Source organism: Seriola lalandi, unplaced genomic scaffold, assembly GCF_002814215.2.
Source record: "Seriola lalandi dorsalis isolate HSWRI2012SDOR001 ecotype SW California unplaced genomic scaffold, Sedor1 jcf7180002054517, whole genome shotgun sequence".
Lineage (NCBI taxonomy): Eukaryota > Metazoa > Chordata > Actinopteri > Carangiformes > Carangidae > Seriola > Seriola lalandi.
Genome location: NW_019525070.1, coordinates 71,148 through 95,119, shown reverse-complemented (window position 1 = coordinate 95,119; position 23,972 = coordinate 71,148). Strand labels below are relative to the sequence as shown.

Genomic DNA, 23,972 nt, shown 5'->3' with positions numbered 1-23,972 from the left:
AGCCGTGTCCCTCGGAGATATGATGTTCAGTCTTGCACCGCTTCTCCATGACCCTCAAACTGAGATAATGTATAAGTGATGTATGGTGTGTGGCCTATTCCTCTGCCATTTATTTGCGCCGTATAGGCGCTCAACGCCCTCACACGCCTTGCACAAGACATGATCCTATTGGATGAGCAGGGCAGGGGATATTGCAAGTGATGAGAGAGAGGGAGAGGGAGAGAGGGAGAGGGAGAGCAGTCTTCACCAGCTCATGTCTCTCCAACGGCAGACACACAATGCTCGTTAATAGGCTCCAGATGCCTTTACAGAAAATGCACGTCTGCTGGCTTTGTGGATTGCCTCCTCTCCCTTGAATCATACAGATGTGAACGGATCTTTCTGCCATCGACCAAAAGAAGAAGATTATGAGGTTGTATCAAATTTCAGAACACGTGGTGGAAAGCTTATTTTCGAGGCTGGCGGCTGCGCGCCCGTCCTCCCTGTGATGGAGGAGCGCTGTGGTGGTGTTGGTGGTGGTGGTGGTGCATCGGTGGAAATTTGTTGAGAGGTGCAGAGAAGATAATCAATGAAGACACACATGACTCCTGTGCGTGTGGGCAAGGTCAGAGTCTAGCCTGGATGAGATTATGTCCATGTGGGGACAACAAGGACGGACTTTTACGCTTCCTCTCTGGGGACGACGAGGTCGCCTGGGGATGTCCCCTGAAAACCAAGAGTTTCAATCTGTGTGTTGGATTGCAGAAGCAGCGAAAACCCCGTCCATCTGCATGATCATGGTTGAGCTTTATTTTTGACAATCTCCAAGCTGCGTGGCTTCTTTCTTTTCGCCCTCAGCCTGGAGTTAAAGTTTCTTCTCTCTGCTCGACGGCTGGATGATTTATTCGGCCATTGATTCGTTTAATTGCGCACAGTTGAAGCCAGGTGAGGTGATTTTACAGGCTGCTGGTTAAAAGGAGCCAGCGGTTGAATTCCATCAGAGCAGCAGCAACAATAACAACAGCGGCGGCGGCCAGCTGTGCTTTCTGGACGGTCACATCTGTCGTCGTTGTCGTCGCTGTCCATGGTGCTGAACTCGTGCTCCAGGAATGGTGGAGACGCTGAGTATCGCAGTCATCGGTGCTCCCGGAGTGGGGAAAACTTCTATAATCCGCCAGTTCATCTATAACGATTTCTCGGAGGTGTACACGCCGACCAGGACCAGATATGTGTACAGACCCTCCGTCATACTCAATGGGAACATGTATGAGCTGAAGATTTTGGACGTCCCGCCAATCTCCTCTTTTCCATCAAGCTCCAGCCAGGTACCAATGTCTCTGTCTCAGGATTAAGATAGACTTCCAACCGGTTTAACTTTATCAGAGGAGGATTTGCACAAGCTTTGGTGATCCATTCTCACATTGCCTGAATCCACCTCTCATTTATTGAACCTCTGCCCACTGGCATTGCTCAAAGACAAACCCACCAATTTTATTTATTCTTCTATCACTATCAGATGTCCCTAGTCTAGTAGTTGCTATGGAGACCTGACTGACTTAAAGCCTTGGAGAGCCTCACTTTGACGTTGTAAACTCTCTCTCTCTCTCTCTCTCTCTCTCTCTCTCTCTCTCTCTCTCTCCCTCTCTCTCCCACCCCCCTCATCTGGAGGGAAGGAATGCCAGCTTGCATATTGTTTACTGATCATACCATGTCCTCTACAGACTCCTAACTAAGAGCAACGTCTAATATCTTCAGATGAGTGGATTTCACTGTGCCAGTGGTGGCTGTGTTGAATCTGGCTTGCATGCACAGAAAGTAATGGCAGGATTGTGCTGCAGGCATTTGCCACAACACCTGGTTGAACCCTAGTTTAAAAATAGAACAGACAGACTGCCCTTTTATTCATGGCCACAGGTCATATGCCGCACCTCATTAGTTGGAGACACATCTGATTACAGGATCATAGCAAAAATGCACTGTAGCTCCAAATGCCCAAGGTTTGTAATCACTTTGCAAAGCAGATTTGTTGCTGTGTCTTCCTCCTTGCCAAGAATCAGGGATATTGAATAATTATCTCAGGCTTTACTGCAGCTTTTTCTTCTCTGGGAGTTTTTTCTTTAAAGTACAGGATTAAAGAAAATACTCAAATGACCATATTAAAAGTCTTATTCGATGCTGTAATTATTCCTCCTGTCCATAGGAGCCCTAGAGCGATTCCTTCTTGCATTTTCAATGCAAGTGATGTGGAGACAGTCCTCATTCTGTGTAACAGTGTATTTCAAAGTTCAGCTAAAGCCAACATGGGGCTTCAACAGTCCGAATAGGTTTTATGAAGTGTTGTTTTTTTTTTTTTTTGTTTTTTTTTAAGTTTTCAGTCATTTTAGTCCAAAATTCTGTCTTTGCATAATTATTCCTCCACTGTGGAAACACAAAGAGGGAATTGTGTACTAAAAAGAGTAAAGTACTAATGTTGTAAGAAACCGACTTGATTTGTCTAAATCAGACTGCTGAAGCTTCATATTAGCTACAGCTGAACTTATACATTTTTGCATAGGATGAGAAATTTGGATTTTGTTTCCTATCACTTAAATTGAAACTGCTATAAGAAGGGATGTCTTCCAGGCCAGTAGGGTCTTACAGTTTCAGTGCACATTTGGGAATGTGAGCATTGCTATAAAAAAGACTTGAAAATCCTAACCTTTAGGACAAAAATGCCTCTTGGTAAAGTTCTCTTGTTTTCGTTAAAAATGTATGGATTTGGAGTGTGTCTGGATGAGTGTGAAATGTCCTTGGGTATGGAAAGAGTGCGTCTGACTCCAAGTCTCTCTTGGCTTGTGGTGTGTCTTGGCTCCTGTCCATTGCAGCCAGGGTGGACAGGCTGTGATGCTTTCAATATACAGTGGAAATCTCCAAGGTCACAACACCAAGCTGACCGCAGCTGCGGCTGCTGCTGAATATTTCCCTCCTTTTCTCCCCTACGGTCTCACACATAGCCACACACAAGCGAGGTGCCACTGAGAAAAAGGGATCAAGCCAAAGAGGAGACAAAAAAAAAAAAAGAGCAGCTTGAGCGGGAGGCCTCCCAAAGTGTTGGCTTGCTGTGCGCTCAGAAACCCTGGCGTTTACACAGAAAACATCTGACAGGGAAACTGAGGGGCCAAAGTCATCATCCTGTCAGGCGGCAGAATTAGATGTAGCTGCTCTACCAGATTCAACATTTTGTTAGAAAGTGTTAAGAGGCCCACAGAGTGCTTTGTTTCCTGCCCACAGAGACCTTTTGTAAAGACACTTTTCTTCACAGAGATTGAGTTTTTTCTTTCTTCTGCTAAATGGTGCTTAACCCCCATTAGGGAACAAGCTGGTAAGTGTGAACAGAAAGCAGGAATAGGACAGGATGAATCTCATGAGTTCATGTGTGGGAGTGCAAGTGTGTGTGTGTGTCCTTAAGGTTGAGTCACATGAGAGAGCTATTAAGCTCACACGGCTTTCATTTGGTATCGTGCTTGTATCATGTCGTGGGAACATTTCATGCTCATTTTCCAATGGTAGTGCAATGAGAAGGCAACTGTTTGTTAGGCCCATTTGTGGAAGGTACGCAGGCAGAGAAAACCATTAGCTGAGTGCTGCCACAACATTTCTATCAGACAGATTTATGGTCACTCATTTGCTGAGGAACGACCCTGAGAGGCCTGCTGTACTTTTTCTTCTCCACTCCTGTCATGTCCTGCTTGTTCTGAGCCTCGATCTCTTGCTTCGTCGTTGATGTCCTCTTTTCAGTGTTAGAGCAGTTTTGACTCAGCGCCCTGCTCTATATTTACCCCATGGGCAGAGAAATGTAACCTGGGTTAGCTGTAATGGTAAGAAACCTGATTGAAATTTATTTGCAGTACACAGCAGATTGAATGAAAACACCGCTCCCTGCTAGAATACAGCTGGGAATAAAAGACCAACAGAGGAGACAGTAGGCATTTTGCTGCACTCAATTAGAAAGGTTGCACAGAGTTTAATGGACATTGTTGAAGTAAGGGTTACCAAATGAGGTTGTATAATGTCCTCTGAAATTTGTGATGAATAAGCTGCAGAATGGAGTGAGTCAGTACGCCTCCATGCTTGTGCAGTGTGGCAATTTCTCATCAGTTCAGATTATGTTTGAAAGAAGAACAGTAATGTTCTGGCAGGCTACTTGTGACCCCAATTCAACCACATTGACGGCCATTTTTGTCTTCTCCATTGCTGGAGACAGGCACGGTTTCTATTATTTCACTGTGAGGTTGTGATGGTGTAATGATTTGTTTGCTTTACGGTATGTCTGTCTGTTGAAGAGAGTATTACATATAGAGAGCATCTGTCACTGTATGTCAATAGGATGGAATGACAGATGGTTTTAAGCCCGACAGTGGAGAAATTACTTTTCTTGTTCTTTTAGATTTTTTTGTTCTTGCCACAATGTATCTCCATGACTTCCTCCCACGCAAAATGCTCTCTCCCCCTCCTGCTCTGTCTGGACATTTTTCTCAGTTATCTCTGTTGATACAGTCTGTGGTAACAGGCTGGAAATTATTGCTTCTCATGTCATACATTGTGTAATTTTGACTCTCACAGACGGCATAGAGATATGAAGTGTGCATCTGTGAAGCGCACATGAGGTTTACAAACCCTTTAAGTGTGTGTCTGCCTAGCCAACGTTAACATTAACAGCTGAATTCAGCAACAAACTTCATTATTTTACGCGCCAAGAGCTGTCTCTAGCAGTGGACAGCAATGCCAATATTAACTCTTGTCTCTATCATGTCTTTTCTTCTACTGGAGTTAGCACACTAACCAGCTAGCCCCGGCCCGTCTTGTCACTCTCCGATAGCGACTCACTGAAGCCTCCAATCTACCCTGAAGACATAGACACAGCGCTGCTCAGAGGGTGTATTATAACCTCTTTTATTATAAAGGCAACTCTTGTCAAGCGACAATCACCACCACCTGCTCCTGGCAAGTAACCACGTTCAGTGGCAGAGAAAACTTACAAGTAGACCTTTAAACTGGCAAAAATCAAAGTTTAAAAATATTAAGTTGTCACTGCCCTCAGCCAAGGAATCGAGCTGCTAGTAGATGGATTTCATAAGCTTCAGACAGAGCAAAGCTAACTGTTTCCCCCCTGCTTCCAGTCTTTATGCTAAACTGAGCTAACCAGCTGCTGGCTCTAGCATCATATCTAATGAGAAACGGTATTACTCATCTCATCTAACTCTCAGCTAGAGAGCAAATAAGCGTATTTCTGAAAATGTTGAACTATTCCTTTCAAGCTGTTTCAACTTGTGTAAAATCCTTGTTAGCTCCTTTTTCAAGGATCAACAATTCATGACTCTATTTCCCAGAGTTACTTGATTGCTTTCTTTGTGATTCTATGTGTGAGTGAGAGAAACCAGCAACAGACCATCCTCTCCATGTCACGTCAAAGTGATTTACTGAAAAGGACAATAAAACCTAAAGATTTTAATGATTTTCCTGGTATCATTAGTTCATCAGTGAGTAATAGCAATTTCATCCCCAGGGGATATAATAGATATTAATTGCAAATCAGCCAGCATGGCTTATGTGTGACATATCTCTGATAATTACTCAGCACCCATCCCCTACTAGGTTACACCAGCCTCCCTCCTGTGCTTCAGTATTGATCCATCACAACCAATCATAACCATTAAGCTGCTTTCCCTTATATCAGGAGACACGACGGTTTTGTCATAGCCTTTTGCAAACTGACCACGGCCTGCAGTTGTCAAGGAAACATGATCTGTTTGGCTCGTGAGGAGTGAAAGATGAGATGCTCTTTTTCTGCGCCGTGTTAAGAAGACCGACTGGAGGATACAGACAGTGGCACCACACTTCACATTCACGCTCCCACAAGCACATTCTCACATCCTGCAAGCACGCACAAATAAACATGCCCACACATGCATTTTAAATTTCTTTGATTTCAGTTTATCAGCTATGTATTGTCTTGTATTTCCTTACTGTATTGGCTTACTGGACAGTCACTCTTAATTTCCTTGTTTTGCCTGTGTTTCATGTTTGTGTTTTAGAGAAGTGGTGTTGCTGTTTCTAGCCCCTCCTCCACATTTTAAAACAGGACTTGGATGACAAAGAGATATGGGATGAGAACACAAGCAGCTATTTTTAGCCCCAGGGATATGAGGCTGCAACTGAAGCCAGTGTGCATCAATAGCCTCAATTATCAGAAAAGAGTGAGTTGTGATGATATGCTGTGATATGACATGGCATATGTTTTGTTTGTTTGGCAAAAATATTAATATTATTATTATTATTATTAATTATTAATATTTTCTGAGGCCTGCTTGACATGACTTTGGATTTAAATTGTTTTAGACTCTTGACAACAAGACGTAATGGCAGTAGAAATCATACCGTCTGTGACATGTTTTTCCCTGTCTTTGACAACAGATTCAACCTGGATAGAAAAAGAAAATAATCACACTTTCAAGCAGTTTTTACAACACACTGCCCCCCTTACTTCCTCCCTTTGCCCTCTCTTCCACTTTTGATTGCAGCGATCTTCACGCCACATGTTTGTCTCCATGGCTGATTGGCCTCATTATCTCCGTGGTGATGTGTGAGGCTGTTTCTTCCTCACACTCACCTACACACAAACCGACAAATGCCCTCTTCCAAACTGAATGAAGGCAGATTACACTGGCACAGATGTGTTAGCGTTAGAAGTTACACTGATCATCGCCTGCTCCCTTAGCCTCCCCTGTCACAAATTATCAGATGATTTTATTTGCACAGACTGCCTGCGCAGTACGTTGATTTGAAAAGCATATTTTATCCAACCTTGAGAGCAATGTAATTACATTTCTCACATTCCTCCTTCAAGTTGCACAAGCTGCTGCAGGAGGTAGAAGAGCTAATGTAAACAGCACATGGAGAATGACTTTAATACTGTAGCAAACCGTTCATTGCAAACACTTCCACAAACGAGGGTCACATTAGCTTGGATGCTAATTAGAAGCATAAGAATGAAAAGAGATCTGACAATCAGCACTTTGATATCTGAGTTTTCAAAGCAACATGATGCAACAAACAAAGGTCCAAAGAGCTGCCCAAGGTGCAGGTGCATCAGTCAAAAAAAAAAGAACACAGCCAAATTATTTACTAAATCAAACACAACAGCTTGCTTACAAACAAGGTGATCAAATATGGAATTATGCTTGGATCTAAATGTTTTTTTGTGAGTGTGTGATGAGAAGATGTGGAGTAATATTTAATATTAGTCATTGCATCCAGCCACACATCCAGTCATCTAAAACCAAAACTTTCCATTTTTACCTGGGCTAGATGTTTCCCCTTGTTTCTAGTCTTTATGCTAAACAAGGCTAAACAGCTGCTGGCTCCAGCTTCATATTTAATGTATAGATGTGAGAGTGTTATGGATCTTCTCGTCTAAGTCCTGGAAACTAAAGTGAATAGATGTGTTTCCCAGCATAGTGTCCACTGTTTGCCTGATAAATTATATTGATTTGTACTGATAGAACAAAAAGGAATATTATGAACTAGAATAGAATAGAATAAAACAGAATGGAATTAAATTGAGTTCAGTTCCTGACAGTCACCATCTCCAGACCCTCCATTAGCAGTGTTCAGGAACACCATAGGTTATTTTGACACCATGTCTATTCATCCCTTGATCCACCGCTGCCTTTTTCATCTTTTCGACATTCTCTCAGGGCTGCATTTGTTTTCTCATTTCCCTCCATCAGTACATTTTTTCCTCCCACCTCCTGAAGTTCTTCTGTTTCCCCTCCCCCCTTTATCAGATGCTTATAAATTCATTGTATGCTGTTAAAGGTGGTTAGGGTGGTGGGTTGGTGAGAACTCAGCACTGAAAAGCACAGCGTGAATAGCAGCAAGGGTCACCGTGTTTCTAATGAAGCAACTGTCCCCCAGTAAGGTGCAAATGAACCCACCTCTGCAATGTGCTTTAATTACAGTTTGAAACTCATTACCATCAAACACATGTTGCTGTTTGCCGCATGTGCACTGAATCACAAAGCGTAGCCCAGCAGCAACAAAAGTAAAAAATTCCAAGTAGTATTTGTTCCCTTTTGCGTGTTTGCTTATCTTTAATAAGCTGTAACCTCTGTCGCTGTCCTTGAACATGTGTAGCAAGGACACTGTGCAGTGCTTTCTGCTGGCCAGCTGCCATGTTTTATGACTTTGTTTTAAGCTGTGAGACTCCCAGAGCCATGCCAGCTCTAGGACTTGGTTGACTCTGCACTTTTTCACAGAGGATAAGCAGCAGAGGCAGATGAACTATGACACTGAGCCAGTGCTTTAGAATAATTACAGGAACACATGCCACATGCTGTTCAGTTAGCTGCCCCCTAATATTATTGTATTCTATAAGTAGGTGCATTATATACTCGTGGCTCTGTGAGGCAGCACAGCAGTGCCTTTAGCTAAATGCTAACACCAGCATGCTAACATGCTCGCCAATGATCAATGATCTTTAGCAGGGAATATTTCCAGTATTTACCATCTTAGTTTAGGGGGCTGGCATGCTAACATTTGCTATTTACAGCGTAAACACAAAGCTGAGGCTGAAGAGAATGCCATTAGTGTTTTATCATCAATCAAAGTATTTGATTATTAAAAGTTGATGTGATGATGGCACTATCAGAGAAGTCATTAAATTTTCTCTCAAGGAGAGCATGAATACCTGTACCCTACCAAATTTCATGACATAAACTACTTGTTGAGACATTTCACTCAAAACCACATATAATCTCAAAGTGGGACTATGTGGAAATATCAGAGAATCACCAAGGTCATTAGGGTTAATCCTCTGGGCACCACGGACCAAATCCTCTCATGAAAATCCATATAGCTTTTGGACCAGAGTGGTGGACCGACTGACAGACTGATGCCATCCCTAGAGCTTCTCTTGGCCATACAGTATTATTTTATTTGTATATTTATGTTTTTATCTGTTTGTGTCTGTCCTCCAGGAGTGGTTGGATCTGCGCTGCAGAGGTGTTCGCAATGCCAACGCCTACATCCTGGTGTATGACATCTGCTGCGTGGAGAGCTTTGAATACGTCAAAATGATCAGACAGCAGATAGTGGAGCACAGGTACGGTCAACAGCACACTCTCAACTGTGACCGAACATACACCCATCAACAGACAGCTGGTTAACCATCACTGGTTATTCCAAATGACATCACCATGTCACCCATCTCCAGACAGCATGCAATTTAACGGTCCTGCCACAAAGCCCTACAATTATACGTTTTTGACAGTATGACAGCGATAGATAGTCTGGTTGTGGTGATATCTTTTAATTCAGCACACTCCTCCGCGAATCCTGACAGTTTAGTAATAACATTTGATTCTGGCGTTGCTGCATGAGAGCCGCCTGAGATGTCACTAGTGATTTAAAGATTATTTTTTAGGATATCTCAGCTTTTATTGGACAGAGTACAGCAGCAAAAGACAGGGGGCTTGACAACCAGAGGGACATAACATATAGTACAGGTCTCTTTGCTGGTTTTGAACCATCATAACTGGGAAAAAAGACCAATGAAAAGGCATCATCTACTCTATCATCTTCGTTGTTGGCATACCTGCATATATTTACATATTGAAAGGTACGATGAGTGGCCTCATTTGTTCAGCTATATTGCACATGACCAAACTGCCATTGCACAGTTCATCCCCACCTTACTGGCCCATGAGAGAAAACCATTATCGCCAGCAGCTGGGGAAGAAATGGTGGATGCAAGAGGAATGGAAAACAGGAGAAATGTGTAATCATAGGACAAAGATCTGCGTTCAGACTGGAGGAGGAGATGGAAGAGTGGAGAAGCGTCAGATACTTTATTTAAACTGAAATCATGAATAATGGAAGCTGTTGCAGCTCATGGTGGCTGTAGTGTAGATGTCAACTATAATGAATTTATCTGTTCATTTTACTCAACTTAAAAAAATATGCTTAAAATACTTGAAATACTCCTCAAATTTCTTCAGACAAAATCTGTTCAGTGACAGAATAACCTTATTTTTCTGCTCTATTTTTGTTGGCCTTCCTACCTTCAGTTCAGTGAAGTCTGTGACAGTGTTGTGTCCCTCCAGTGCTTCTGTAAAGTTTCCCCCAATTCTCACAAACAGATGCATGCACACACTCCTACACATACAGTACATCACGATGTGCTAAAACACTCAAGCTTGAGCAGATATGCGTGGAGATATTTTTAAGTCTGTTATGTGAGCACAACCTGTGAAAAGGAGAAAAGTGAGATGTTTTTCAAGTCCACATCTTTAATAACTTTGCTGCAGGGCTTCAAAATTCTACCACACATGCATGTGACAAATTAAAGGAAGTATGAGAGTGATGGCGTTCACATTTGCTCTGGTATCCCGGTTTTCAAGTCTTATCCTGGTTATTCATATCTCTGTACACAAGATCATACAGTGTCCAGGCTTCTGATTCTTTCTGGTGGTGCAGGTGTGTCTTTCACCCAATTTTTGTAACTACCCTGGGTTTAAAAAATGCAAGAAGGTGTGCTGGTCGGGTGTGTTGGTTCAGGCACACACTCCTGTTTGAATAGATAGAAATACATTTAAAACTGTATAAGACTCCAAAACACTGCACAACAACTTGTGCTGTTACAGCGTCCGTTGTTTTATGTTTTGTTGCCACAATCGCCAGGTAAACAACAGAAATAAAGCGTTCACATTACAGAGTACTTGCACGTACTGTATTTGATTGGCCAGCACAGGTCCTTGCCAAATGAAGCCATGTTGCGTTCCAGCAGGAGTGGAGACAGATTCAACTGTTTTGCCATACGACAGCAGGGCTGTTGCCGAACAACAGCACAGGATGAGCTCAGTTTCAGCTTCTGCATGTTAAGTTCAGTTCAGATCAGTTTATCTTCCACATTACCAGTGTCAGACTTTAACTTCAGGGTGTAGACCAGCATTACATTGTTTATCATCTTGACGTAATGAACAGAAATCTGGATATGCTATGCTATGCTGTATGATGGTTACGGACACATCACATAGCTTGGATACTTCAAAAAACAACATCAAGACTTGGATACAAGTGTGCATGTAAGTGCATTCATGCAAGTGCACAGGGGGTTACTGAACGATTTGATAAGCACGAAAATGATGAGAGTCTCATGCTATGGCCCTTGCAGTCACCGGATCTTAACCCATCTGAACACCTAGGGATTTTTGAGCAGCACTGCAGTCAGACAGTGTTCTCTGCCACATCACCAAATGAGGGAATATGTTAGATAAAGATGATGTTAATCCCTCCAGTAGAGCTCCACACAGCAGGAGAATCTCTCACAAAGAGCGCTGAAGCTGTTCTGGAGGCTCGTGGTGAAACAACACCTTACTACGACATCTTTTTGTGGGTTTTTAGTCTAATTTATCAAACAACTGTATCTCTCTGCCTCTATTATATTTTCTATTGAGCTGTCCATCTGTTAAGGCAGATGTGATAATATGCATATGTATGCAAGTCCTTGTCAGAAGATGAGGCAAAAAAAAGAAAACAATATTCAGTACAAGAGGAAGAGATGAATTGTTAACGCAGCAGCTTTAACGATTCATACCTCAGCTGACGCTGAGCTCAGCAAGTCAGCAGATGTCTTGTGCTTAAACACATCACTGCTCCTTCAAGTCTCATAATGCACCTGATTTATTAGTCCTCTGTGAATTCAACTTGACATACTACCATTTTCTTTTATATAACTCATATGCTAATATTATTATTTTTCATGAGAACATAACAATTAAAGCTTCCAGCTCCAGTGACTTTGGCTCCCCAACTACAGAGTATAAATTAATCTTATTGTTAGAAATCCTATTTATATAATCAGCCTTATTGCCTTCATAGTATTTGCTCTACAATCCAATTTAATTTCCTCCAGTAGCTACTTTTATCTACATTGCCCTAGTAAACTTGATTTGATTCCAAAGCATCACCAATCAGGTGTTACTGGAAAACAGTTGGACTTGATGACATCATCTTAGATGTTGATGCTTATCGTTAACACTGTAGGGGTAAATAATACAAACACAAGTCTTCAGCCACTAATTTATGCCTATCTCTGGCTTGCGTACATTTTCACACTTCATAATGCTGTGAACCAGCCACTGCAGAGTGTGGTGGGAGGCCCCTTGAGCCTGTGAGCTCTAATCCTCCAGTCCGCCCCCGCACACCTCAGAAGAAAGGAAAAACTGCACGTAGACATCTTGCACACGCCCAACCAACCACTGTGACAAACACCATGACGATAACTGTGCTTTTTGAAACTAACCTTTTTTCTTTCCTTTTTTTTTTTTTATAACTTTCACATGCTCCTGCAGGGAAGGCAGCAGCAGCGAGGTGCCAATCCTGGTGGTGGGCAACAAGAGAGATCTGCAGCGGCAGCGCTTCATGCCTCGCAGGGCAGTGTCAGTCCTGGTGAAGAAGACGTGGAAGTGCGGTTATGTGGAGTGCTCTGCCAAGTTTAACTGGCATGTAGTCCTGCTCTTCAAAGAGCTGCTGGGCATCGCTGTGGCGCGGGGCATGCGCCAGAACCACACCTCCATCCGTCTGCAGGGGGCGCTACAGAGGAATCGCTGCACCATCATGTGACCCTGAGAGCTCCCTCCACCCCTCTCACCTCAGACGTGGAGCGGCAGTGGAGAAAAGGACTTGTTATCTAAATGGCTGGAAAAAAATACCCTGTGGCCTCCTGCTTTACTGAGCTGATTTTTCAAAATGAGGTTTATTAGACTTGCGCTGTAAAAGACACTGAAATTTCACACATGGTCATCCGACCACTTCCTAGACAAATTCTGCTAAATGTGTAGATGCAAGGAAGGAGGTATGAGGGGACGCAGGTGAAAAACAATATGATTAGCATAGCACAGTTATATTTCTCACGTCACTTAGACAGGCAGGTATTTGAGGCTGCAGCAGGTCTTGTTGAGGATTGTCTTGTGGCTGTATCTGGGTCTAAAAGGATGGAAGCTGTGTTAGTGAGACTCAAAATGAAGAGGCAGCAATATCATCCAGTCTTCCTTTGAATTTGTCATAGTCAGTAAGGTCAACAGCAGACGCTTGTACCGGACATATTTGGATTTATTTGAGAGCAGTGGTCGACAAGATAGAATAGATAAAGAGAAAAACATATTCCATTCTGGTGAGATTATCTGGTGTGTAGAGATATGATTAGATGGTGTTTAATTTTAGATTGTGAGAAGTAGCCTACGTTCTTTTCTTTCCCTGTCCCCATTACAAACTTGGCCTAGGGTAAAAGCTGTTTGTTCAGATGAAGGGTGTTTTAAGGTTGTCTTGCAGCAGAAAATACTGCAGTCCCTTATCATGATGTACTGTAGGACTTTAATCTGCTCCCTCCCCTCACTCAGTGTCTGTTTCTGATGAATACATTAAATCCAGGGAACTGGGGACCTGCAGGAGGCTGCAGAGCCTGAAACAAGAACCTGTACACGCAGTATGTGTGTGTGTGTGTGTGTGTTTGTGTGTGTGTGAGAGAGAGGGTGAGGGAGATGGAGACAGAGAAAGGCAGGTTTGATAGCTGACATTCAGGCAAGCAAGGGACAGACACAGCAAGATAAGAGACAGATGTTGAAGCTTTAGATTAGGAAGGAGCAATAAAATCCCACAAGGATGTCCTGTCTGACTATATGTATCACCATGTTATATTAAAAATGCCTCACACAGTAGATGTAATCCACTCGTGCTCAGATATCCTGCAGAAACGAGGCATAGCTCAATGACTTCCACGAAACACCCCATTAGTACATCACAGACACACAGGGAACCTTAATAAAGCTTTCATATCAGTATCTGAATAGTATCTAATTGGTAATGTTGTGAGATTAACAGTTGCTTTTTCATTTGATTAGGCCTAGGCTAGGTACTTTGTGAATATGGCTGCACTGAAAGTAAGCAGACCTATTGTATATAAGAGTGATTTTTAGAGTAATTGACTTGCATGCTTTTGTTGGTAGAGCCAACGGGTCAGGGTTTAATTGCACTGATGTGAAAATGTGATATTGTGTTTATTTTTTGTAATACATGGTTTTCTGACACTGTAATGAGCAGCTGAGTGGAGTGAATGTGGTCGTTTTTCACTGGCATGTGAGAGCACAAGCTCATGATTCTCTCCGAGATGTAGTTTTGAACCCTTCAATCAGGGCAGATGGGTGTGTTAGTATTTTGTTTTTCTAGTAAAAAATGAAATATGTAGCAGAGATACATTAGAAAGCAACTGTGTGTAGCATGAGTTCTCATCAGTTTGTTTGTGTGCGCGTTTCCAAATAAAAAGGGCTACAGTTTTTTATCAGAAACATTACTTGTATTTATTTTTACTGTGTTAGTACTGTGGGTAATTTTGTTTTATTATTAAATGCATTTGAGAACAGCAACCTTTCTCTGGTCACTTTTCAATCCTGTGAGACAGTTACACCACATAAACCACTTTGACAACATTGCCATCTTGTGGTAAAGTGATGTCATCAGGAGTCTAATTGGAGGCAGAGGATGGATCAGATTCCAGTTGTTTTTTTGAGTTTTGCTGAAAATGCATACTTTATTGTGTGCAACAGGACCAGATGATCATCTGCTGATCACCCTAATGTAATAACTGACCTACTTTAATTAATGGTGTGATAATGACAAGCATCAATTTATAAATTTGTGGCTGATTGATGGTAAAGTGATGGAGAGTCAAAAGATGAGGATTTTTCAGGTCACCCCTCCTCTACTTTTTCTTGCGGGTAATATGGCTGCAGTAACCTGTCATGGACCCCAAGGGCAAGAGTTTGTTGCTGGGCCATTATTGATCTTCTTATCCCTTTATCTACAGCCCAGTGTCAATTCCTAAATAAAAACACAAATGCCAATCATCATTCATTCATTCATCATCATCATCGTCATTTCAGTTGAGAATATGCACCATATCAGCACAATATGAACTAAAGTTACGAAGTTAAAATTATGACATAGGATAAGATTAATGCAGGAAACAACAAAGATCAATCAACAGGCAATGGCTCTGGGGCATTTGGGTCCCCTGGAGGTCTGGGCTCTGCTTGGCAATCCAGTTTTGTGGAATACAGACATGGATCCCTCTGATCATGTAGTTCATCACCTGATCCCTAATGTGACCCCATACTGTAATGAATTCAGGGTTCCTTAGATTTAAGAAGATCTTCACAGGTGAAAGGGAAGCTTATCACTGCTGTGTATTGATATCAGTCAGTGTATTTATGTGTGTCTGTGTGTGTGTGTGTGTGTTTGCTGCATATAACATGTAATGGTCTGTACTGCGTAGAGTCTACTCATCTGACTGGTATCAGATCTGGAATCAGCAGCCAAACCGCATGTCAAATGTTTAGGAATGTTTAGATAACAACATCACGTGGTGCAGGTCGGAACCATAGACTTGAATTGATAGAGCGGATATTACCATTCACACATATACTATATGAAAGGCCAGGTTAGTAGCCGTTTCCTTCTATAATTACAGCCATAAACTGTTTGGCTCTGTCGTCATGGAAATCACTCTTGGTTTGGTGACAGCCTTATCAGAAAATGTGGAGGCCATGTAAGGAATTTCCTTTCTACCCAGCGCAGCTCTGTGCTCTGAATCCTCTGCAGTCTGCATCAGCAAACTGTCTTGGCATCACTTCTCGTCCTTCCTCCGGCGTCATGTGAAGGGGGTTCACCGTGGTTTCTGTCGGCCCAGACCGGACCCCCACTCCGTCGAGCTCTTTCGTAAGCGCTGACCTCCTTGCCCAGGTAGTTCGCGTGGGGTAGTGTCTCTGTCCCCGCTGTCCCCGGTTTATCCTGCACCCCTCGGCGTGCGGCGGAGCGGAGGATGAGCGAGCAAGGGAAGGGCTCGGCATCCGCCTCTGCCGCGGCCCCGGCACCAGGGTCGGATACTTACAAAGGCTGGCTTTTTAAATGGACGAACTATTTGAAAGGCTACCAGCGGCGATGGTTTGTCCTCAGCAATGGCCTGCTCTCATATTACAGGTAAATTTTGCCAACGCAGAGTTTAACATTTCACAAAAATCAACGCGCACAGCCGAGTCATATTTCTGTGTCGGAGCATCATTACAGCTGGCTGCCTCAGCTGGCTAGCAGTGGGCTAAAGCCGTCTGTTTACTTAAAGCTGACAGTGACAAAACATATTCGTTTTACTTTGACTGACTGTGGGTTGTGGAAAGGTACCAACACAGACAGACCAACACACAGCAAGCAATAGCATCTTGGCTTCCGACTCGGTAAAGTGACAAAAATGTGGCTACCACAGCAAGTACCGACGTTTGCTAGCAAACTAAGCTAGCCCGTCGCCTCAGTAGGACTGCTGACAGCAGACGATCCAGCTGTCCACTCCACAGTGACACTAACACGACAACACTGACTGCTCTTTTAACGTATCGTAAATAAAGTCAACGTGCTAATTATTGTCTTTTAAACTATTAATCTCACTGTTTAAAAACATTATTCTTTATGAGCTTCATTTAACTCTGCGATATTCATTCATTCATTGCATCAGCTAACGTCACAGGGCTGCCCAGTATATGATCAGTGTAACGAGACAGTGTTTTGGAGATGGTTGCTGTCATTTTCAGTCTGTCTTCAGTCTGATCTCACAGTTGCAAACTGTGAGCTAAGTTTGGCCATACGACAGCCCAACACCTGTGGCTCAGGTGCCTCCCGCAAGGGAGTCATGTTTCCACAGGTGTGGGTGTACAGGCACAACATGGAAACAATGAATGGATCCTAAGGCTTGTCCAGTTGCTGGTGACAAATATTTAGTCCTTAACACACTCAGTTTTCTTCAACACATAAGTGTCCTGTAGACTATAAAGGTGAATGAAAACCTACTAGGTCATGAGAGAAAGTTGAGTTCAACAAGTATTTTCTTATAAACAAGTCTTGTTCTTTGAATGTCTAAAGCAAATCTAACTCAATTTCCCCCCAAAACAACAACAGCTTCTCTTCTCTTGTCAGTCTAATGTTACAAACTTGGAAGCAGGTGAATTAACTGTCACATTGTCCAGTCTGAGGAAGTTCAGTCTTGACCTTGAGATCGGTATGTGTGACAAAATAAGCTCAACTCTCAGGTTCACTTTGAGCCAGCCAGTTTTATTTATTGATGAAGACACTGAGATGTGGTTGGAAGCTTTGAAACAGCAATAAGTAGACCTCCAAGTTGTGATTATTTTGTCATACAAGAGCTTGACTGTTTTCATTGCCTTCATTGCACGGCTTTTTCATGTTTATCCAGCTTGGTCGCTGCTACTTAACTGCTTTTGTCAACAGTGAAACACTTTGCTCTGTCACCTTCTAGATCACACTGCCCTTGGTGCACATTTACCAATTTAAACTTAATATTGAGTCCTGTCATGTTTAGCTTCAAAGTATCCATCTTGCAAGAAAATCTATTCATGAATAGACTCAACCTTTGGACCTTTTGCACTATCGAATGTATATGAAGCAATTAATGATGGCTCACCATGAAGCCCTGAACCTCGTGCTTATACACATGGTCCACATAAAAGGAGAAATGAAATATTTGTTGCAACACTTGTTCACCCTGTCTGACCCAGTTTTCCTAATTAAATGGTTCACAGCAGAATGAAGGTGCACCCAACCTCCTCTGCTAACAGTACTATTAGTCAGAGCTGAGGCTGTGAAGTTTAAACGCCTTCTTGAATCAGAAATTATTTAAAAAGCCTCTACCTTCCAGCTGAACGTGTTATTTCAAACTATAATTGCTTGTAGTAATAAAAATGATTAATATGACACTAAGCTGATCCCTCCAGGATAATTGTCTTTTCAAATGTCATCTTTCACTGGGAGTTTAGGTCTCAAAATCAGCTATGAAGCAGGAAGGGATTCACTGCCTTGTTTAAAGTCTCTTCTGTCGGGTGAATTCTTGTCAGTATGAGGGTTTGAATCTGGGTCCTCCGACTGCAAGGCAACATTTTGACTCACCATGCTTCCCTGCAGCTCCAAAAGTCGTGAATGCAATCTTCCAAAATATAAATGTTTGGATTGGATAGAAATCATTCTTTGCTGGTTGTGCTTGCAAAAACATCTGATTAAAAGCACATTTGGAGCCCATTTCATCCCATGCTACATTCTTTCCCAGCACCCCAGTGCCACACCTTCTCATGCAGACTGATTGTCTTTTGTTGTCAGTAAAGTGTTATTTGACACAGAGGTACGGTAGCCAAAGCCCTACTCCTGTCTGGTGAAAGGAAAGATGCCTGTTGCCTCTACCCTCTATTAATAGTCCATTATGTTGTAAGGTGACTGCTGTCCCTGAGGTAAAGGTAGCCTGTCGACATCTGAGCACAGAGGCAGTGAAGCGGATGAGTTGTCCCCTCCACTGATGTCTTCCTGGCAAACCACATTGTGTGTGTCTGACTTCGGGCTTTGTGTGCCTCTATGTGCGCCTTCTCTGGCTGACTGACTGTCTGACTTGTATTGTGAGTGAAGTAAAAGGGAAACAGTCAGGCAAATGTTACAACATGTTAATGATGGCGTCTTCATTGTATGTGAAGTGATAATTGTGTTGGCTCTCTGATCTACATTTTCTGTAGCACATTTTTATTCTTGTTTTACAATTATAAGACTAATTTAATAATACTTTAGTCTACAATTGCTGCTCTTACACAAGTATTTTCAGTGACTTTAGTGTGTTTGAAGCATTATGTCACATCGGATGTAGCCCAGCATGCATTCACCAATTGTTTGATTTGCAGTGTTAAATATTTGTTTTCCCTTTTTAGAAGGCCAGTTTATATTTCTGATAAATCAATAGTGACCGACTGCCAATTAGAGGTCTAGCCAATAAGGTGAAGGATCACTTCCATTCCCAAGGCCTTCTGTTGTCAAAGCAAAGGCCTAATTCTCTAGCTTGTAGCTGAGAAGCCAAAGGGCAGTGGAGGACTGTAGTCAATGCTTTGACTCTGTGGACAAACTGACACACTCAGCACTCCCGCCTGTTAAATTGTAATGAGTTTTATAGAGATTCAACGTTGCACTTGTTATTGATTACTTCTGGCTCTGACACTGCAAGGCTGACTGTCTTTTACTCCACATCAGCCTTTTGCCTAATTCACCCAAAGAGCTTCATTGTGCCGTCTCTGCCAGGACATGTGACAAGATCGTTGTCCTCCCTCTCTCACTGAACTCCTTTCATTTTTAATTTCTTTATTGACTTTTCCTCCCAGTTTTAATACGTTCAGCACTACTTGCTCACCTCTTGAAGTAAATCCGGCTTGGTGCTTTAGTGAAGATTACAGGGCATTAAAGCTTTGAGTGCTACTGGAGCTGCCGTATCAGTGAATCTGGCTTTGTCTTTCATAGTAGACTAGGCCGGCCACGTTTCCTTCTCTGCAGGAGAGTAACTAGATAGTATCAGAGTAAGTGGTCAGAGAGGGTTTCGGCACCATTTGTGTTCCTTTGGAGAGTCAGGTTATGGTGTTACTGCTGGCACACTCAGCTCCTGGGTGAAGGGAGGTGTGGCAGGAGAGTGGTGAGCTAGCCAACCTTGGGCCCAGCTGCAGGGTAAAGCCTGACCTGAACCCTGTTTACTAGCTTGGCACATCAGCAGAGTGACTGGAGCTAGAGATGTGGATGCTGTGATCTAATCTTGTTAATGGGCTCTTCGTTGGTCTTCGCACCAGGCTACAGTGTGTGTGTGTGTGTGTGTGTGTGTGTGTGTGTGTGTGTGTGTGTGTGTGCGTGTGTGTGTGTCTGTCTGTCTGTCTGTCTGTCTGTCTGTCTGTCTGTCTGTCTGTCTGTCTGTCTGTCTGTGTGTCTGTCTGTCTGTGTGTGTAAAAGTGACTCTGTGTGCGTGCCTGTCTTGGTGGTCTTTTTGTTTTTATGTGAAGGTGAGAACAGCAAAGTGACGTTAAACTGAGCAGGGAGTCTGGCCACATTCTCACCATCTCATTGCCTCAGTCTTTCAGCAGGTCATGTCATGCTGTCCATATTGCATTATCACTGCTTTGGTTTTCTTGTCTTATGTTTCTTTTTTGTCTTCAGCACGGCATGTTCCCCAGCGTTTCTCTGGCTCTCTCCCTCCATGTTTTGTGATATTTCAGCCCTGAGCCACAACAAAACCTATATACATTCTCATGCTCTGGGTACTGTGTCCTATTTCCCCTGCCCGTCTGTGTATGTCTCCTCATGCTTATGGCCGTCTGTTCTGTGTTGTTCACTGGTTGTTGTTCTGTCATTACATGCTCCAGATCGGTGGATTTGTGTTTTATGAGGATGTGTGCACAGGGGACTGACAGGTAAAGCACTGCAATTCTCTCATGGCTCAGCGCAACATGCAGGACCCTCTCTCATGCCCTTAGCCGCCCCCCACTCACCTCCACCCCCCCCCCCCCCCCCCCCTCTAGAGCCTTAATGCCCCTGTAGTCCTTATCTCTCTTTCCCAGCTTTTGTAGTTTTCTTGACTATAATCTCATGGCCTTTGCATGGCCTCGCCTCCCCACAGGGTAGAGGTGATCTGCATGGATCTCATCTTACTCATCAGCAGCACATTCAGTTTGTTGCCCCTCTTACAGCCAGGACTCTGCAGCTGAGCTCCACTGGGCGAGGCTGGAAACCGGGCTGTTCAGGATCTCTGCCCGGCCTCGTCACGGCTTCGCATGGCCCCAGTGCGGTCTTGCCTGCACAACTGATGTGCACCGAGCGCCAGCAGAAGAGCGGTACACTGAGGCGTTGTTCTGGATTGGCATCATAACAAGACTTGACTTCAGCCAGTAGAGGCAGTGTGAGGGAAGTCACTGCCTGGCAGAACTTTTAAATACATTTCAACCTCTGACTTAGTAGGGAGGCAGCCACCTTGTCAGTGTCAACAGAGACTGGAGCTGGTGTAGGGTTTAGTGCTGCTGAGAGGCAGCTGCTTGTGGCAGTGAGAGCCCACTGAGGATGGATGAATGGATGTTAGCGCCCACAGACAAATCCACATGATTGCATGGCTGCATGCTTCAAAGTGGGCTGTTTCCAAGGGTGTGGACGGGCAATTGTGACATGGAGGTCTGAGGATTTGTTTTATCTGAAGCAACCACCACAGCATGTGATTTCACTGATTAGCTGCTGCCCTCTGGTTGAAGGTGTTAATCAGCAAAATCAGCTGTCTGTGGCTGCACTGAAAATCTGCGTACACTCAGCTCTCTGAGGGACACGATGGTCCGTCCCTGCCCTGCGGCTTAGCTTGTCTAACTGAGAAAGAATGTCAGACAGCCAGCTTTCCACCACACAACAGTAAATTTAATGTTTCTCTTGAATTTTCTCTTTTGTCTAAGACTTGCACACATAATCTGTTGCCCTTCCTCTGTGTTCTAATCTCTTACCCTACTGCTTTGGCTCCCTCTCCCCTGCTATCACTCTTTCATTTTTTACCACCTCTCACACTCTGTTCTCTCTTTGTTCACGCTGTTATTCATTGTTTGGTTTTGTTCACTACACAGGCTTGGAGCCAGACAATGGCCTTGTTATCTAGACTACTGTGGCCCACTGAATGTGCAACAGTTGGTCTTAGTGGAGGCTACACAGAATACCCACAATTCTGCACACCCACAACAGGGCAGGCAGGTCACGCTGAGCGAATTAGAAGTTCAAACCATCCCATTTGTTTTACATTAGCTAACGCAGGTTTAGGTTTCATGAATAGATGTGCTTCAGAGATGGCGTGCGTTCAGTCGAATGAACAGGTACTTACATTACTGCTTGGCTTTCAAGGTGACTCTTGACATGATCACTGTGGCAGTCCTCTTTCCCTCCTCGCCTCCCTGCTTGTGCTTATTGGCCATAGGAATGTCAGTTGCTACCTACCTCCTACCTACAACCTTGCTGAATTATATTTTTGCAATGTTCTATTTATGAATGAACTGCTTTTAGGACAAATTCTATGAGCAATGATGATTAACTCATATCCAAGACCAATGTCCTCAGCTCTCGCTTGTGTCTGCCTTTCTTTCTCTCTCTCTGTCTTTCTATTTCTCTCCTTCTGCCTGGTCTTTTGTTGCAGGACGCAGGCGGAGATGGCCCATACGTGTCGTGGAACAATCAACTTGGCCACGGCACACATCGACACAGAGGACGCCTGCAATATTGTCCTGAGCAGTGGTGGCCGCACTTACCACCTGAAGGCTAGCACAGAAGTGGAGCGGCAGAGATGGGTCACAGCGCTGGAGTTGGCCAAAGCTAAAGCCATCCGCATGATGAACGATCAATCTGGTAAGGGCAGCCGAAGCAAGCAGCTACTTACATTTAAAATTTAAGATGCGTGACATGCGTTTTATTGTGGGAGTTCAAGCTAAAAGAGTATAATGCACCCATGAGGCACCGGAGCAGGAGGTTAATGGTCAGAATCTAACATTGACAAACAAAGGCTGGGCTTATACAGTCTGGGCCAAGAGTGTGTTATCCTCTGAACTGAATTGTTGGTTCAGTCATTGCGTTCCCTGCACGGTGAAAGGTGTGTTCTGTACTGACTCAACATGTTCAACGTGATTCTCAGTCCAACCACTGGTTTCCAGTGTTCCCTGCTATTTGATATTCAGCACAGCTGGTGTTTCAGCTCTTCTTCTTTAATGTAATTCAGGTTCCTGTGTGAGCCAGGAGAGGGCAGCGCTGTCTGCTCAGTCGAGTTGGAAAACAAACTGGAGTATGCTAATGGTACCGTGAGAACTGAGCTTCCATTCATCCTCCTCCTGACAACAGAACACTCTCCTTTCCAAGGGGCAATTTATTCTTGTATGGTTCCTAAGGTGTTGTTGGTCAAAGGCTGTGGGAAAAGCCTGGGAGGACTGTTTTCTTCACGTTTCACCCTGGCATCATCCCATAGCCTCTCCGCCACAGTCTTTTGCAGACGGGGTCTACAGAGACTGACACAGGCTATATATTCCCCTGGCCTCCATTTGAAAGTCAGATCACTAAATATAGACAGGGGGAGAATGTGAGTGCTTTTTAGCTTACCACTCCCCGTAAGTAGGAGAGGAATGCTTGTATTTGTATTTTGAAAAGGTTAGGCTATTGACCAGCTCACAGTATTTGATGTGTATGTGTGTGTGTGTGTGTGTGTGTGTGTATTTGTGTAATGCATATTTTTGGCAGCAAGTCTGTTGTCAAGTTCAATTGGACAGCTCTTGTGCTGCCACAGTTTGATGTTCTGTGTTATATAATATCCCTTACTAGAACATGGCTCTCTTTGTGTATTTAACCTATGTTTTGCACAACATGTTTTGCCAGGTACGTTTCAAGAGAAGTAGTTCACCAGCCAGAGCAGGTGGAAAACACATAAATCTAAACATGTATATCTTTTCTTTTAGTTTGGCATCACTGTTCTTATCTGGCTCCATGGCAAGATTCACGGTTTCAGTTTAATGATTCTTGAAATTCCTTTTAAAAGAAAGTATCTGTTGGAAATGTAGTGAAATGAAGAGCAACCTTAGTTAAGATAGTTTTGACATCTCAACTAGGTTTGCAAAAGCTATAATATAAATGCTTCTGCAATCTAATGCTAAAATGAAGTAGCTAGCTTTTTGGTTATAGTAAAGCATAAAAGTTATGACAAAAATGATCCAAATATAAGCCTGCAGTATAACCATGATTTTACTCTAATATAATGATTGACGTATTAGCGTTTCGTTAAAATAGAGAAGGTCAGTTATAATATGTTGTATATATTTTCATTCCTCAAGCTGTCAGTTACCATTTGTCTGTTTACTCATTGCCCAGATCAGTTTGCTTCAGTGGTGTGCTCAGAGGTAACTACCTGTTTCTCATGTGAGGTCAGCATGTTTGCTTGAAGGATTGGTGCCATTCCCTACTAAATGATATGTTTTTACTCACAAGTCTGTCAGTGACTCAGCAGTTTTTCCTTATCCCACTATTCTCAGTAAACTGTTGACATT

At 43.3% G+C, this 23,972-nt stretch overlaps 2 protein-coding genes across 2 annotated transcripts in view; both read left to right on the top strand.

Annotated features, from left to right (window-relative positions):
- Nucleotides 1-256: 256 nt before the first annotated feature.
- Nucleotides 257-14,441, top strand: rasl10a (RAS-like, family 10, member A). The gene is made up of 3 exons (XM_023413462.2): nt 257-1,304; nt 8,997-9,121; nt 12,372-14,441. The coding sequence occupies exons 1-3, from the start codon at nt 1,089-1,091 to the stop codon at nt 12,640-12,642; spliced, it is 612 nt and encodes a 203-aa protein (XP_023269230.1). The 5' UTR covers nt 257-1,088; the 3' UTR covers nt 12,643-14,441.
- A 1,246-nt stretch (nt 14,442-15,687) lies between these two features.
- Nucleotides 15,688-23,972, top strand: part of osbp2b (oxysterol binding protein 2b) — a 48,691-nt gene continuing 40,406 nt past the window's right edge. Inside the window, exons 1-2 of the mRNA XM_023413560.2 lie at nt 15,688-16,053; nt 22,085-22,293. Coding sequence (XP_023269328.1) covers nt 15,896-16,053; nt 22,085-22,293 — 367 coding nt within the window. The 5' untranslated portion in view covers nt 15,688-15,895. The remainder of the gene's footprint in view (nt 16,054-22,084; nt 22,294-23,972) is intronic.